The 16,978-nt window shown below is 52.3% G+C and overlaps 1 protein-coding gene across 5 annotated transcripts in view; it reads left to right on the top strand.

Moving 5' to 3' along the window:
* Nucleotides 1–16,978, top strand: part of RHBDL3 (rhomboid like 3) — a 52,112-nt gene that overhangs the window by 4,333 nt on the left and 30,801 nt on the right. For 4 of the 5 annotated variants that reach the window (XM_072747729.1, XM_072747728.1, XM_072747730.1 and 1 more), the window contains 2 exons: nt 11,800–11,958; nt 16,358–16,582. In XM_072747729.1, the coding sequence (XP_072603830.1) occupies nt 11,800–11,958; nt 16,358–16,582 (384 nt within the window). Of the gene's footprint in view, nt 1–10,752; nt 11,095–11,799; nt 11,959–16,357; nt 16,583–16,978 lie in introns of those variants that run through there. The other variant, XM_072747732.1, reaches the window with a different exon arrangement.

Raw genomic sequence — 16,978 nt, 5'->3', positions numbered from 1 at the left:
GGAACAGCAGTGATCACCCAGTTTCAAACTGGAACCTGTTGGAACTTCCCCCCAGGCTTTAGGAATGGCATTGTACCCATTGTTCCCTCTGCTGTCTGGTTCTTCAGCACATAGACTAGCTTTCACCCAGCCTGAAGTTAATTAAACCCCAAGAACTAGGGATGCCTGGATGGCTCAGGGGTTGAGCATCTGCCTTTGGCTCAGGACGTGATCCTGGGATCCAGGATCTAGTCCCACACTGGGCTCCCCTCCAGGACCTTGGTCCTCCCTCTGCCTATGTCTCTGCCTCTCTCTGTGTGTCTCTCATGAATAAGTAAATAAAATCATAAAAAAGACAAAAACCCAAGAACTAGAAGTCATGACCTTAGCCTGTTGGTCTGATGTGGTCACCCCTCAACTAAATAGGATGCCTTTTGTGGGAGTTGGAAGTGGAGAAAACAGGTGACCCCAGTCCTGTGGAGGTTTACCTCCCTCCCCCTTCCCTCTTGTGGGAATTTGTCTTTCCTGCTCCAGCAGGAGAGTAGCATGCCATCCATCCTCACCCCACCCGGGACTTCTTCCCCTTGGATCTCAGAAGTTGTAGCAGGCAGGAAACCTGCACGTCATTACTTCAACCCCCAGACATTCCATATGCTTTGTTTCCTATTTCCACTTCTGCTTGAGGGAATTATCTTTTCATATGCTTGGGATCTTAATGGTTTTCCTAAGTATTAGATTTTAAAGTTACCTAAATATGAGTCTGTTGTCATGGTGTTATATCGTGGTTTTATGTCTTACTTTTCGACAGTTGAATTTGCTGAGCTTTTCCTTCATGATTCCTTCTTTTGCTTTGGACTCAAGACAGGCTTCAACCCTCTTTATTTAAAAAAATTTTTTTTAAATTTTATTTACTTATTTATTTACTTAAACAATTTCTACTCCCCACGTTGGGCTCAAACCACGACCCTTAGACCAAGAGTCTCACACTCTTCCGACTGAGCCAGCCAGGTGCCCCAGTCTTCATCCCTTTTTAGATCTTACAAGTACGCACTTCTATTTCCTACCAGTTTTTCTGTGATTGAAGAAGTCATCTGGCCCTTTACTCCATCCAGACATTTTTCCTATCCAGTTATGCCAACACTTATTAAGAAACACTTACTTTAATGTGTTTGGAAAGTTTTATCACTTGGTAAATTTTTATACGTGGTTCTGTTTATTTCTCATCTATTGCCCTGATATTTGTAATTTTGCACAAGTAATGTGCCCTTTGGTCCTGGCTTTATGCTGTTCCACAGGCTCTTTTTTTTCAGGTTATGCTTTGATAGTCTCACTCTTTGTCCCTTCCTGACCCCAGGGAGGTGCCCTCAGGGATCAATTCTAAATGTGCACACAGAGCAACTTAAGATAGCCTGCTGGGTACAGGACCCTGGATTTGGAGTCAGAGAGACCTGGCTTCGAACCTTGCTGACTTTGTGACTGGGGCCAAGTACATTAGCTCTCAGCCTCAGTTTCCTCATTTGTAAAACAAGGATGGTAATCTTGAACTCCAAGGACAACTGTGGGAATGAAACCGAAGTGGAGACTCTTTACAATGTCTGATACCGAGTGGACATTCGACAGCTGTCTCTTAACTGGCAATCAGAATTTGCTGGAAGAAGCATAGGGCTGCTTCTGAGATCCAGACCCCCACAGGGAAGGCAGTGGCCTCTCTAAACTGGCTCCTTCCCAATCCAGGCTCCTGGAAAGAGAGCCACTTCTGAGCCCAGAGGATTTTCCTGCTTGCTTTCCCCAAGTGTCTCCCCTGATGGTCCCCTTCTCTCGAGCCTGGGGTCTTCCCTGAAGCCCCCTGAAGAAGCCAGCTTGATAGGGTTGACCCTGAAGCCCAGTTCATTCGCAGTTCTCCTGCAAGCTGGCTTAAGTTGCAGGAGCTGAAAAAAAAAAAGGTTCAGTTGGGACCACTGAATGGATTAGCGAGAGGTCACAGAGGAAATAACTGCCACAGAGACAGGGCATTGATGGCAGCCCCCCGCCCAACACATGATTAGCTAGCAGAAAGAGGTTCCCAGAGAAGGACAAAGCCATGGGTTTGACTGGAGCTCTTGCTTAGGCTCTGTACCTCCAACCCCTTATCAGGTGGCCTCCAGGGCCCTTGAGGCCATGGATGTCCCTTTACCACAAAGCCAGCTTTCTTATTCTGATCCTGCCCCAGTGACCCTGGCAGTCATGCTGAATGAACCCTTTTATCCCTGACCACACCCAGAAATACATTTGATGGCAGTTGAGCAATGAGGTCAAGGGATCTGAGATTGTATGTTGCTTGCCACACGACAGGCACACATGTGTTCAAGCAGATGACGCGTCAGACTGGCCCCGCCTGTGTTATTTTGGGTTCAAATGTCTTCCCCACAAGCAGGCCCTGACTGTGGGGCTGCCTTGCTCATGCTGGCCACTCTGGGGCTGCTACCACCTCAAAGACCTAATAGGTTAGTAGAAGGTTGGTGGAAGCATCGTATCCAATCTGCTCATTTTGCAAACTCAGAAACAGAGGTGAGTGGCCTTCTGAGATCACTTGGTGCAGTCGTATCAGAGCTGGGACTAGAGCCCGGTTCTGTTCCCCTCTGACCTGTGTTCCCGCCACCAGGCCTTGCAGACTTCCATTTGCTTACTTAGTGCCCTGAGTGACTAGGGCAGAGGAGAGTTCACACATCTGGCTCTAGTCCCAGTTCTGCTCTCAGCTGTGTGGCAACAGGCAAGCCTGGTGACCTCTCAAGCTTCTGTTGTCCCATCTGTCTGCTGCCTAGAATACCACCGTTCCCTCAGGGTTGGGTGAGGCCCAGGAGCTAGCATGTATGTAGCACTTGGCACAGTACATAGTGAGCCCTGATAAACATGGCAATCGTGTCATGTTACTGGAATTTAAGAGAATTGATGCTGTTTTCAAAAGAACCTCTGACATGTAATAGCTATAGGTGGCCAAAGTGTCCAGGTCCCCAGGCTAGGGTTCCTTCTACCCTATTGAGCTGGCTTCTTCAGGACAGGAGCTGGAAATCCACATTCCTTCTGAACTTTCCATAGGGAAAGAAGAGAAGCTTTGGGACAAAGGCTGCCTGGGATGGGGGTGACGCTCAAGTGTCCCCTCTGCTCACCGGCTGGATGCTTGCATGGCTGAGGGTGCAGGGCCTGGCCATCAGTGACTACAGCCCAGAGCCAGCTTCCTCTGCCTGGTGGTCCATTTGGCAGTTCCTAGTGGTCTTCTGTGTTACGGAAATGGGCCCACGTGTATCTTGAGTTGTGAACAGCCGGGGGTAGCCACCATCTCTGTCTCACCAGCTTTTCTGAAGCAAGTTACAGGTTTGAGTCAGTAAATATTTCTTTGAGAGAGCAAATATTGAGTGCCTACTGCATGTACATATGTCCTCCTCTCCTTTTGATCTTTCAGAAGCTCTGTGAAGTGAGTAGTACTATCCCCTCTTTACAGAGGAGGAAGCTGAGGCCCAAGAGGGTGGGGCTTGCCCAGAGACACAAAGCAAATGAGGGTCCTCTGCAGAAGGGGTTATCTGTAGTTTGTCCACAAGGCTTCGGGTGGCTTCTGAAACAGGGTGGAGGGCCCCAGGAGGTGAAAATGTTTGGTGACCCGTTTATGCTACCTGCCTGGCTCCCACTCCCCTGCCTCTTGGATCTCTCAGCCCTCTCTTTTCTGAGGAATGAGGGACCCTTCTGTGGCTTCCAAGAGAAGCAGTAGGAGGAAATGGGTTTAGGCTGAAGGGAGGGATGGGGCAGTTGTAAAGCCCCTGACCCTTGCTGGGACCCAACCCCACCCCTCCCTGCCTGTGGCTTCCCCTCTGGGCTGGGATGCCTGCCTTTGTGGCCATGACTCAGCTTTAGTCCCTAGGCCGCTGGGATGGCTCTGCCTGGATGAGTCAGCGCAGGCAGGGCAGTACGTCCGCTCCTGGGGACCCAAGGGACCTGCCTCTGAGTCCCAGCCCCCAGCTGCCCTCTCAGAGTCTCTAAGGCCTTCCTTGGGGGGCTCTGAAAGAGGACATGCAGGGGCTTCCAAGAGGCTCTCAGGGTGGAAAGAGACAAAGCATGGAGGAAAGAGCCAGCACCCACCCCTCATTGCCCTCCTAACCCCAGCTTCCTGCATGGGAGTTGGGGGGAGCTTGAGCGCTCTTCCCCTCCAGCCCAGGTGTTGAGAGAGTTGGGTGGTTTTGGAAACATGCCCATTATCCAGCAACTCAGCCTGGATTCAGGCCAGGATACCCGCTTCTCTGCTAAGGGAAAGGTGTTCTAGCTCCCCAACCAGCCTGCCAACCTCAGAGCCAGATTCAGCTGTTTGACTTATGGGGAGGAGGGATGCTCAGGAGCCCATATGGGGCTTCTGGGAGAAACCTCTTGAAAGGGATGAGCTGCCTCCCCCCTAGACCCCTCCTCTGGCAGCTGAAAGAACAGAAATAATACAGCTGGGAATCCTAGAATCACAGAAGCTTCTCTAGCTGTCAGAGGCCTGGCTTGCCCAAATCCCAGGGGAGCACAAGTGTCCCTTGTGTGTCCATGTGGGGTGACCCAAGGACAGGAGGGTCAGAACTTGGGCTTCAGGAACTGGTCTCTCTTCTTCCCAGGGAGGCTTGATGTCTGAAAATCCACTCCAGCCCCAGCTTGAGCAAGCCAGATGGTGCCCCGCTCCACTCACTGGGAAGGCCTCTGGACTAACTGTTTATCTCTGTGTACCTCAGTTTCCAAATCTGTTAAATGGGATTAATCACACTCACTCTAGATTTGGTGTGAGAATAAAAGAATAAGAAAAGAAAAGGAATATAAGAATAAATATCTTATTAAGATATTTGTGAAAAATCTGTATTTCAGAGTCAGGGGGAGAAGTCAGGGACTGATGTGAGATGTGAGGGGATTTTCTCTATGGGGAGAATTAGCATCCTCATTTGCAAGGAAGGAGAACCAGAGGAGAAAGCTGCTACTCCCGTAACTTCACCTCCTGACCTCAGCAGCTGCACGCCTGGACCTAATTTATGGGGCAGTCAATATCCATAATGGGCCAGAGTCCCCTGGTGGGCTCTGCCTGTTGGGTGGGGACAGCTCTGCTGAGCCATAAGCCCCTGAGTAGCCTCGTTAATTCATCTCTGCTCAGAAGCCGGGTAATGATGCAAGGAAAAGCAGATGAGGCTTGGTAACAGTTCCCAAAGTGGGAGGGGCAGCTCCCTGTACTTTTCCCTGCCCCTCGCATGCATGCCATGTGGTCACTTCCCAGGGCTCATTCTGTCTTGGAGGGCAGTGAGAAGACACTGGGGCCAGTGTTCCCTAGATCCAGGTCCCAACCTTCCAGAGTGGAGGGGTCTCCTGGTCTCTACCAGGATGGCATTCCAGGTGCTGCCTTCGGAGTCCTTGAAGGTACCCACACCCTTCACTGACCTCCTGGGCCTCTCTACATCAGGGAGAGGGGGTGGGTTGTCGTGGGAGCAGGAAGAGAATTCGAGTGCTGGGAATAGGGGCCAGACGTGTAATTGTCCTGGAAATGCAGTTTGTCCAATTCACACATGCATAATAGATATAAAATAAGTACGTGCCTTTCTTTCCCTTACGCTTCACTGCTGCTGGGTAAACTCTGAAGCCTTGGCCCAGCTCCCTGGCTGGCGGCAGGAGGTGGGGATGGGGACGTGGCGCCGCTGTCCTGGGTGCTGACCAGGCAGATCCTGGCTCCCTCAGGGCTGTTCCCGGAGAGCTCAGCCCAGCCTTCCCTTAGGCCAATCCCTGATTCTTATGCCTCTCCCTCCCAGGCAGGGCAGCGTCCCCCTCAGCCCTTGGGTTGAGGCCTGGGGCCTGCAGACTTCTAACTGCTGGAGGCCTCCAGACACAGTGTCGGCGGCAGACTTGAGGGCCTTTGCTGCTCAGGAAATGGAGATGAAAGGGTGATTTGGAACCATGAACAGAGGGGCTGGGTGCCACAAATGGAAGAAATGACTCCATGGACTCATGCATTTTCCCCTAAAAGTGTTCTATGGCATGCTGCTGTGGAAAATATGATGCTCAAAGTTCGAATAAGTTTGGGAAATGCCAGGCTGAACAAAACCAGACGGGTCTCTTTGCTGTGAGAATCTCAGTATGATTTGATGCATCAGGACCTTCCAAAAGAGCTTCCCAAACTTATGAGACCTTGGAACCCTTATTTTAGACACCATCTTGGGCCTGGTGTCCCACAAAACACACATGGGGAAACTCTGAGCCAGGGGCTATATTTCATATATAAGACAGGACAAAGACAAGGAAGGGCAAGACTAGGGCAGGTTCCCACGGAGGAGCCCAGGACTGTTCCCATCCTGACCACTAACTCATGCTGTAACCTCGAGCTAGTTTCTTTTTGCTCTCTATACCTGTTTCCCTGTCCAGAAAATGAGGTGTGACGCCTCCAGGCATATGGTTGATCCTTGGTAAATATTTGTTAAATGAACAAAGGTAGGATTGGACTGGAGTCTCTCAAACCATTTTTAGCCATTTTGTCCCAATGATAGGAGAGTGCAGGCCCTGGGCCCCTCACCTGGATTTGAATTTGTCTGCACCAACTACTGGCTGTTCAGACGTGGTCAACTCAACTCTCCACGCTTCATTTTCCCTTCCTGTCAAATGGAGCTTGTAATAGTATTGACCTCAGAATTTTGTCGTGAGAGGTAAATGGGGGACCACCTAATTTATCATCCAGATCAGGACCATTTTGAGGGTGAAAGGGGTGCTGGCAATAATCATGCTCAGGCAGGAGATCTCAGGCAAACCAGGACCTGGGGTGAGCTGAGGTTTCAGTGACGGCCCGATACTTAGCAGCATATTTGTAGCTTCTAACATGTTCAATTGAGTGTTATGCAGAAGGCCAGTATGTCAAACAGCTTCAGGGTGGGGTCTGCTCAGTAACTCCCTCCCATCCTCTCAAGGGCCTCAGAGCCCCTAAAATTCTGTAGAGCGATTTGAGAACCGTAGAGATTCCTTTCAGCTCTCCTGGACCATAAATTCGGATTCTCCAGCCTGCTGTTCCTCTCCCCACTGTCGCTAGGTCCCTCCGACAGCACAGATCTCACCCTCAGAGTGAGTTGCCTCATCCTGATCCCAAATCTCCCATCAGCCCTTTGACCAAGGAGAGAAAGTTGGTTGCCCCCAGGGGCTGTATGGGTTGTGGATTTCTCTTCCCAGCCCCCATTTACATATGGTGTGCTTATATGTACAGGGATGGGGATGGACCCCCTTATGTCACCCTAAGAAGGGAGAGTTCCTACCATGTGATTGAAGAGAAACTGAGGCAGCATGGTTAATGATCTGCCCAAGATGGCACAGCAGCTGGGAGAGCAGGGTATCTGTGGAAACTCTCCCCTCACTCCTTGCCCCAGAGAGGGGAAGAAGGAGCCCTAAGTGGCCACAGTCCAGAATGTGGTGGGTTCTTTTCCCAGGCTGGGTCATGAGGGCATCAGGAAGGGGTCCAGGTCAGGAGATGGGGTATGTGACCGGGTGTGTGTGGGGGAGGCAGGCTGGGGAAAACTGGCTACCTGGAGGATTAAGGGGCCAGAGGGCTGGGTGGTGCTGGGATTAAAAGTCCCTGAGGAGCCTCTGGCAGCTCTTTTCATGGCGGTGGCAGGTGGGCGGAGCCGAGGGAGGGTCTGTGCTCACTCGGGGCCTTTCTCTCCCCCTGCCCCCAGCAACCTCCTCTCTAGGCTGAATGTGGCCTTGGTCTGCCCCCGCCTTCCACAGTGCTGGGCCCTATTCAGGAGGCAGCTGCAGGATGCTCCTGACTCCTGGCTCCCTGCTGGGCCCCTGCCTGTGGCCCTTTCACAGCCCGCTGCTCCAACCCCCTACACACACACACACACACACACACACACACACACACCCCAGCCCTAGTCCCTGCTGCCTCGGACCCATCCAGCCCAGGCCTCACCCACTGCTAAAAGTGGATGAATCCAGGGTGTGGGGCGCATGGCATGTGGGGAGCTTTGGGGCCTTCCACACATTACTAACAAGGAAAATTGCATTTGTAGAGTTGTTTTTCCCCAAAGCTCCAAACCATGGACCCTAGCCCTCATACATGGCCTTTGAAGGAGCCCCAAAGGCAGGAAGTGTGCCCAGGAGGGCCAGCCAGGCCCCCATGATAGGAGTGCTTCCTGCTTCACTTTGAATGAGGTAGGAAGAGTTGGACACTGCGTCCCTGCCGCCCTCGGCCCTGGGGAGCCACTGCCCTGTGTCTGCTCTAACCCGCCACAACCTGAGGGGACGCTGGGCATGCTTGATAGATGAGGCAATTATGCCTTGAGAGGTTTACTCTAAATTATACAAACTAGTTAGTGGCTGGAACAAGAATGGTATTTTGCCTTGCTCCCTGCAGCCCCCTTTAGAAGCCCTCAGTCCTCTTCTGGGGTGAGAGGACCTACTGCTGTCCGCCTTCTGCTTGCTCTCCCTGATTCTTCCCCCCCCCCCCTTTTTTTTAAGATTTTATTCATTTATTCATAGAGACACAGAGAGAGAGAGAGAGAGGCAGAGACACAGGCAGAGGGAGAAGCAGGCTCCATGCAGGAAGCCCAATGCGGGACTCAATCCCGGGTCTCCAGGACCACGCCCTGGACCCAAGGCGGTGCTAAACCGCTGAGCCACCGGGCTGCCCTCTTTCTCCCTTTGTCTCCCTGTCTCTGCCTCCTGCCTGCCCCTGTGCCCCATGCTCACTGTCTGCCTCTGCTCTTGCCCTCATCTTCCCAGGTGGTGGGGCAGAAGGTGTCCTCTGTGCAGCCAGCCCTTCCCTGCCTCTCCCTCCCTGCTAGGCACCCTCCTTCATCCCTGAGGCCTCATTATTAGGGTAGTGATGACCCCCATTGTCTGGCTTGTCTGGCCCTGGCATGAAAGGTAGAGTTTTGGCAGAGAAGGGAGACTCGGCCTGTTTCCAGCTCATTCTCTGTAGTCTGGAGCCTGTAATGTGCTTGGGGCAGGACTGGAGGGGGGTGGGGGCTCCTGGAGCCACAGGGCAGCCCCTGTCACTAGGACAACAGCAGGGAGCCCTGGAGGGGGAGGGAGACCCGGGGAGCAGGTGGTTCTTTGTCTGGAGCTGGAACAAGGGAGAGGGGCCCTAGCCTGATCCCAGTCCTCCACCCCGCTGCCCTCCCAAGCCTCTGAGGCAGCCCCTGGGAGGGGATTGGTGTTCTTGCTCTTGAATGAGAGGCCACTGAGCTTTCTCCCCCAGACCATGTCAGGAGAGACTCTATGCTGTGGGCATATCTCTGCCCCCACTGCAGTGCTCATGGGGGGTGGTGATGGGGGGAGAGTGGATTTTCCCCAGATTCAGGCTTGCTTCTCCACCTCTACCCCTCACCCCCGTCATAGCCCACCGAGCACAAGGGGCCACGTGAGGCCATGCCAGTGAGTCAGGTGGTCTGTGTCAGTCTGCGGGAATACAAGGGGTCCCAAGCACCCAAGGGAGACCTTCGCTGGCTATCATTGCCCTTTCCTGGTTCAGCTCTCACTTTTTTTTTTTTTTTTTTTTTTTAGATTTTACTTATTTATTCATGAGAGACACGGCGGGGGCGGGAGCGGGGGGGTGGGGGGGAGAGGCAGAGACACAGGCAGAGGGAGAAGCAGGCTCCCTGTGGTGAGCCCAATGCAGGACTCCATCCCAGGACCTTGGGATCACGCCCTGAACCAAAGGCTCAACCGCTGAGCCACCCAGGCGTCCCAAGCTCTCACTTTCCTATCTGAATGATGGGGAGTGGGGGGATCAGAACCGCTGCCAAGTGTGCCACTCTTTCCTGCTTTCAAAATCTGTTTAGGGTGGGCCTGTTAGAGCTGTGGAGCTCCCTCCTCTCCCTCCTCGCCCTCCTCTCACTCCTCTCACTTCTTTGATCCTTGACTTTGGCTCTGGAGCAGCAGAGCAGGCCCCTGGAGGCTGAAGGTCACAAGCTATCAGTGCTAAGCCACCTGGGTGCAGAATGCTTCTTGGCAGGCATGTCACCTAATCTCTCAGCACTCGTTTCCCTGTGCCTCTATTTCCTTATCTGTAATATGGGGATAGTGATAGGACTTGTTTCACAGAGTTGTCAGGGAGTCAAAGAAATTATACACATCAAGTGTTTAGAGAGGCGTTTGGCTCCATGAAAACAGCAAATATTAGATGTTTTTATTTTTTTTAAGATTTTATTTATTTAATCATAAGAGACATACAGAGAGAGGCAGAGACATAGGCAGAGGGAGAAGTAGGCTCCCTGTGGGGAACCTGATGCGGGACTCGAATCCCAGGACCTGAGCCAAAGGCAGACGCTCAACCACTGAGCCACCCAGGTGCCCAGGTGTTTTTATTCTTAAAGATCTTTGTGGGGCAGGGAGTCTCGGAGTTTCCTGAAATACTCAGTGGCGTAACGTGCTTGACACAAATAGGTGTCATTCTTGGAACCTGGTATTTGGAATTGAGGGTGGGGACACATGCAAATTTTTAAATAGGCCTCTTTAGGAATGTCATCTCCTTCCCTGAGTTCTGGGAAGAATTGAAATAGCCCAAGACTTGTGACTCTTGGCTATTTCTCTTGGGTTGTCTTAGAGGTACTGCACACTGAATCAGCCTTCCTAAAATAGTCTCCATTGACCTTATCTAGGAAAGGGGGAGACATGGATTTGGTCATCTGGGCTCCCCTGTGATGCACACAAGGACATCCACAACGTCTGTTTGCCTTTAAAATCTAAGCCGCCCACTGCAGCGTCTGTAGGCACAGCAACTTTATGTGGGGAAGCAGTTGGTGAACAAGCAGAGCTGTCCACATTGGCGATAGACAGTTCTCATCATGCTGTAGCAGGGTGTGTGCTGGGGGGGAGGGGGGACCCTGGATGGGGCTCGGTGAGGAAGGAGGGGCTGTGGAAGAGGCATTGAAAGTCTGGGGGCTTCTCTGGGAGAGATGGATGAGCTCCTTTCCTACCTGAATCGATGATACTTTCCCTGGAAGATGAGTACCCTTCTGTTCATCCCAACACCCACTATTTATCTGCCCAAGAAATGCTTACTGAGCGCCAGTTATGCCAGGCTCCTGCTAAACCCTGGGGTATGCAGTGCCACCAGCGCCTAAGATCCAGCAGCCCAGTGAGGAGGCACAGGTAGGACATTAGAGGGCTGGGCAGGCTGGCAGCCAGAGGTCTGTCTGTCCGGTGTGCAGGGGGGCAGCCAGAGCAGCCTGTGTCCTGGGGAGTCCTGACACTGCACAGAGTGGCTGGACAGGGTGAGTCAGAGTCTCCCCGGCAGGCAAGGGTGGCAAGGATGGGGGAACAGGCTGCAAAGCTGTACAGTGTCTCTGGGGACCCCCATCCAGGCCTATGGGCGTGGCTGTAGGTGTACGTGAGTGTGGCTGAGAACCATGCCAGGAGCCAGGTACAGCAGGATTTACAAGGCTGGGCCTCTGCTCCCCGAGGCCCCAGCATCCCCTACCAGAGTCCCTCTGGCCCATGCCCTGGAATTTCTTCATCTTCCCTGCCCTCGGTGCCTTTTCCTTTCTGCTTTCCTTTTGTCCAGGGTCAGGATTAGGGGTGGACAGGAGGGAGCTTAACTTCTCTGAGCCTCAGTGATCCTGTTCACACACAAGATAGTTGGATTGGGTGATCCGAAAGGGTTCCAGGGCCTTCTAAGACTTTAAGTGGTTGTCCATGCCCTATCTGGATATTTCCCATGGGGGCCTTAGAAACATCCCAGACTCAGCCTGGGCCTCTGTTGGCGGAGGGTAGGGGACAGGAGTTGGTGAGTGGTGATGGAGACAAGGCACCTGTGGGACCCCACTAACCCCACTGCCGTCTGTGCTTCTCCCTCAGTATGACCCTGGAAACACAGGCTACATCAGCACAGGCAAGTTCCGCAGCCTCCTGGAGAGTCACAGCTCCAAGCTGGACCCGCACAAAAGGGAGGTGCTCCTGGCTCTCGCCGACAGCCATGCGGATGGGCAGATCTGCTACCAGGATTTTGTCAACCTGGTGAGCACTCTGGGGACTGCACTGCTGGGAGGAGGGCCTGTTTGGGGATTATGGCTTAGAAGACTTTTTTATGCAATTAAAGGGATCTGTTGGCTTGCAGAATTGAAAAAGTCCAGACTTCAGAAGGGGAAAGGAAATCACTGAGGACCTGGTTTCTCTTTGTGTCTCTGTTCTGCCTTCTGCAGTGTCAGCCCTTACCCCTGGCAGTTCCAGACGCTCCCATGTGGCAGCAAAGTGGCTGCGGCTGTTCCAGCCCTTCCACCATGCTGAGGGAGAGAGGGACTCCTGTGGTAGTTCCCACACAAGGCTTGGGATTTCCTCTGTCCCATTGGCCTAGATTGGGTAGATGGGATGTGTTGATTGAATCAAGCCCATCGGTGCCCACCCATGGACTGGGGGTGGGGTCAATTGCACTGAGAGGGAGGGCTGGGAGTAGGAGATGGGAGGCAATTGATGAAAGGACAGGAGCCTGGGAGGGGATATTGGGAGCAAAGGGCTTGTGGATGGGGGTCAGAGCTCCTCAGACCTGCTGGAGGATGCCCTGGGTTGTTGGAAGGGCTGAAAAGAGGAGACCTGTGAGCCCTGACCAGGGGTCCAGTGTCTTGGAGTAGGGACTTCCTCCTCACTGGGGGTTACTGCTGTGCTATTATGGGAGCCACTGTGGCAAGGTTGGAGTGGGGTTCAGTGGGGTCCAGTAGGAAGCCTCCCACCATGGATGAATGGGATGTGAGTAAAAGCTGGATGAACCAGCAGGATGAATAAAAGGCCAGAAGTTTGCTCTCAGCTTCCCTGTTAATGAAATGGAGAAGCCACCCCTTTGCTTGTCACCCAGGGAGGGGCAAGAATGAAATGACTTGTGAGAGGTTCCCCAGGCTCCTAGAATTCAAAAGCACTGGTGATGGGGGTGACCAATACCATGGTACCTGCGGTTGTGCTAGGTGAGCTCTCTGATTGGGTATCCAGGCTTTGGAGTTGTGCTACTTGCTTCTTGATGAAAGCCTGCCTTTGCCCAGAGGTTAGCATGATTGGGGGGAGCAGCTGTAGGGAGGGTGAAGAAATCTACTGCTGTTCAGGGTAGATCCTGAGAGTAGGCCTTCTAGAGGGTGGGAGACAGAGCTTAGCTAAATGGGAGGGTGGGGACAGTCAGGACTCATTTGATGAGCAGTTGTGGTGAGCCCTGTGACTTTGAGCCCAGCAGTGCCACCAAACCAGGCCATGGGTTTGAGCCTGCATAGGCTCATCCACAGCCCATTGTGTTTGCTACATGCCCTGTTCAGTCTCAGGGTGGAGCAAAGGCTTCGATGGGCCAGTGAGATGCTTCTGTTCAACTGCAGATTTGTGTGAACTCCAGCAGGAGATTACTTGTTACTGTTGGGATTTCTATGTTCACTTTCTAAGCTGGAGTAGCCAGCCAGAGCCTGGATTCATGTGAGCAGGACTGCCCTGGGGATGTGGAGGCCTAAGAAGGGCTCTCTCCCCGAGGGAAGGTCTTGGTAAAGCAGAGTGCTCAGGGGCTGGAGTCAGGCAGACCTGGGTCATGCTTCTGCCCCTGCCTTTGCCTTTCACTGAGAAAGATCTCCTGGGCCTAGGTTTGCTAATTTGTAAATTGAAGCCAAAGGCTGCCCTCTTAGGTGTTGTCATAAGGATTAAATAAGATGGAGTATTTGTTTTTTTTGGTTTTTAAACATTTTATTTATTTATTCATGAGAGACACACACAGAGAGAGGCAAGACACAGGCAGAGGGAGAAGCAGGTTCCATGCAGGGAGCCCAATGTGGGACTCGATCCCCGGACACTGGGATCACGGCCTGAGCCAAAGGCAGATGCTCAACCACTGAACCTGGTGTCCCTAAGGTGGAGTATTTGAAAGATTTTGTTATGTCTAAGGTTCTTCCCCCAGGGAAACTCCCTTTGCATCCTTTGGGAGCCCTTCCCCAACCCAACCCAGGACCAGGCAGAATGAACCGACCTTACCCAGAGACCCCCACGGTGCTTTGCTCAGGCCTCTCTTGAGTACAGACCATACCGCATTCCAGCTGGGTGGCCAGGGTTGTAATGTATGGGCGTGCAGCTTGCATCCTATACAAGGATGCCTGCCAGTAAGATAAATGGGGACAGAAATCTGGCCTGGGCTCTGTTCACTAAGGCCTAGAATGGGTGCATCCACTTGGAAGAAAAGGCTCCCTTATCTAACGGACACAAGAGTACCCTACAGGCTGGCATGGACTCTGGAGTCAGATGTATCTGGATTTGAATCCTGACTCTTTGGGTCCTTGAGAAAATTGCTCACTTTCTTCAAGCTTTAGTCCCCATCTTGATTTTTTATTTATTTATTTTTTAAAGTTTATTTATTTAGTTAAGTAATCTCTACATCCAGTGTGGGGCTTGAACTCCTGACCCCAAGATAGAGAGTCGCATGCTCTTACAACTGAGCCGACCAGGCGCCCCAGTCCCCATCTTTATAATGTGAGGATAGTGCTCTGCACCAATTAACTAGCATTCACCTCTCCTTGTGAGCCCTATGAGGCCTAAGACCCAGCCCAGTTCTGGGCACATTAGGGTGCAGGTGAATGGTGATTGTGTGCACATTGCTTTCCCTGTCCTCCTGTCAAGCCCACTCCCTCCATGTGGGTCCTCAGGGTGTGGCCATGGGTGTGTTGTGAGTAGGTATGCTGTACACACCCAGGGATTGGGAGAAAGGATGGTAAGAGTGGCTACAAAACAGTTTGACAGGAATGCCTGGGTGGCTCAGTCAGTTAAGCATCTGATTCATGATTTAGGCTCAGGTCATGATCTCAGGGTCATGGGATTGAGCCCCATGTCAGGCTCTGCACTGAGCCTAAAGCCTGCTTAGGATTCTCTCTCCCCCTCCTCCCCCTTTGTCCCTACTCCCTGTGCACTCTCTTTCTCTAAAAATTAAAAAAAAAAAAAAGTTTGTAAAAAAAAAAATAACAGTTTAATAACGTGATCCTGTCTTGGGTTTGCAGTGAGTGAACACAGAGCTCCAAGCTCTGCCCACATTTATAGGACTCCTCCTGTGCCACCAAGAACCAGATCCAAGCTTTGTGGGCATGGGGAGGATGAGAATAGGGATTGATGGAAGGGGCTCATCTGGGAAGGCTGACTGGAGGGAGCAAGCCTTAAGCCAGACTTTGAAGGTGAAAGATCACAGAACCCGGGAATGGAGAAGGGCACTGCAGACAGAGGCTCATTCCACCTGGCCTGCTCTGAACACAGATCCTTTCCACTTATTCCCTCATGACACAGCTTCAGACCCCTGTGTCTTGGTCTGGACTGGCTCACCTGGCCAGTCCTCTCTGGACTTCTGCCATCAGGTTTAGCTAACTGTCCATTGCTAAGACTACAGTCTCAGGAATATGTTGATAGTCCCTACCTCAGTTACCTGGGCAGCCCTATGGCTCTAGGGTTGGAAGAGCTGTATCTCCCTGTAAGAGGGGTCTAGAGTGTGGTCACGGAGGGCAGATGGGAGGTGACAGAGGCCCCGGGAGGCTGGAAGTCAGCAGGACCAGCCAGCTGGTTTCTGGGAGTCAAACTGACCATAGAGGGAGACAGCCACGACTCCAGGGAGGCTGCATCACGGCAGCATTATGCTGCCATGGTATGACCAGTCTGCAGACAAGGCTCTAGGACCAGTTCCTTGGCTTGCCAGGCATTACAGGCTCCTTGAAAGCACTCAGGGGTGATGGCCTCCCACAAGCACAGTTTTGGGTTCTAGTCTTAGAGACCTCTCTGCAAACGTGCCCATCTAATCAAGATCTGCCCACCTCTTCCCAAGCTAGGATGTCTGAGGACATGAACTCCTCATCACCCTTCAGTTCTCAGTTACCACCTCCCAGGAGGCCCTCCCTGCCCCCACTGTGGGACTGGCTCAGGCTCCTGCTTGCTCCTCAGCAGCCTTCACTCTGAACCATGCATAGTTGCTGGTTACTTATTTGTCTTGAGCAGCATTGTATGCCTTGTATCTGGCAATGCACTGACCTTTAGTAATTGCCCAGTAAATTGTGATGGATGGCTGGTGGATAGGGGAATGGAAAGAAGGTATGGTGAACATGAGTACAGATTCCAGAGCCTTCCTGGGTTTGAACTCAGTGGGTCCCTAAAACTCTGTGTGATTGAGTAGAATGGGCATTTTCATAATCCTTATCTAACAGGCAGACCAGTTAAGAGTACCAAATGAGCCCAACACATGGCAAATGCTGAGAACAACAGCTGCCAGATAAGAGCTCAGTGAATATTGCTTCTTGTTAACGATTACAGAAGAAAGAGGAAGGTGGAATCAGGCCCGATTGGTCCAAGGAGTGTACTGGCTGGGAAATGGGTCAGGGCTCCCCCCGAGACTCCAGTTCTGACCCTTTGCTCCATCCTGTGTCCTGTGCAGATGAGCAACAAGCGATCTAACAGCTTCCGCCAGGCCATCCTGCAGGGGAACCGCAGGCTCTGCAGCAAAGCCCTGCTGGAGGAGAAAGGGCTGAACCTGTCCCAGCGGCTGATCCGCCACGTGGCCTATGAGACCCTGCCCCGGGAGATTGACCGGAAGTGGTACTACGACAGTTACACCTGCTGCCCCCCACCCTGGTTCATGATCACAGTCACAGTGCTGGAGGCAAGGACAGTGGTGGGGGAGGGGGTTTGGAGAGAGGCAGCGGGAGGCTCTCTGAGATCAAGAGGGGAAGAGCAGCATCTTTTCCACCAAAAGATTGAGGTGGTTGAGGACCAGTTGTCGTTCACCAGTCAGACCTGTGTTCCAGAGCCTGCAAGTGTTGTTTTAACCCCTGGACCCCAAAGATATCCCAAAGATGATCAAGCCATATTGACCACAGCAAACTTCCCACATTCCCATCCCTACCAAAACAGCAGTAGCAAAAGCAATGTAATAAGTTTGTTGATTTGGGGTAGTTAGCCGGGCTAACTCCTTAAAACAAGCTATTTTAGTTCCTCCCTCGGTGAGTAATGTGGACAAGTTGTTTGCTCCCCTGGGGCCCCTTCTCCCACCTGTAAA

The sequence above is a fragment of the Vulpes vulpes genome, chromosome 2 (assembly GCF_048418805.1).
Source record: "Vulpes vulpes isolate BD-2025 chromosome 2, VulVul3, whole genome shotgun sequence".
NCBI classification, from domain to species: Eukaryota; Metazoa; Chordata; class Mammalia; order Carnivora; family Canidae; genus Vulpes; species Vulpes vulpes.
This window is presented reverse-complemented; position numbering and strand designations above follow the sequence as displayed.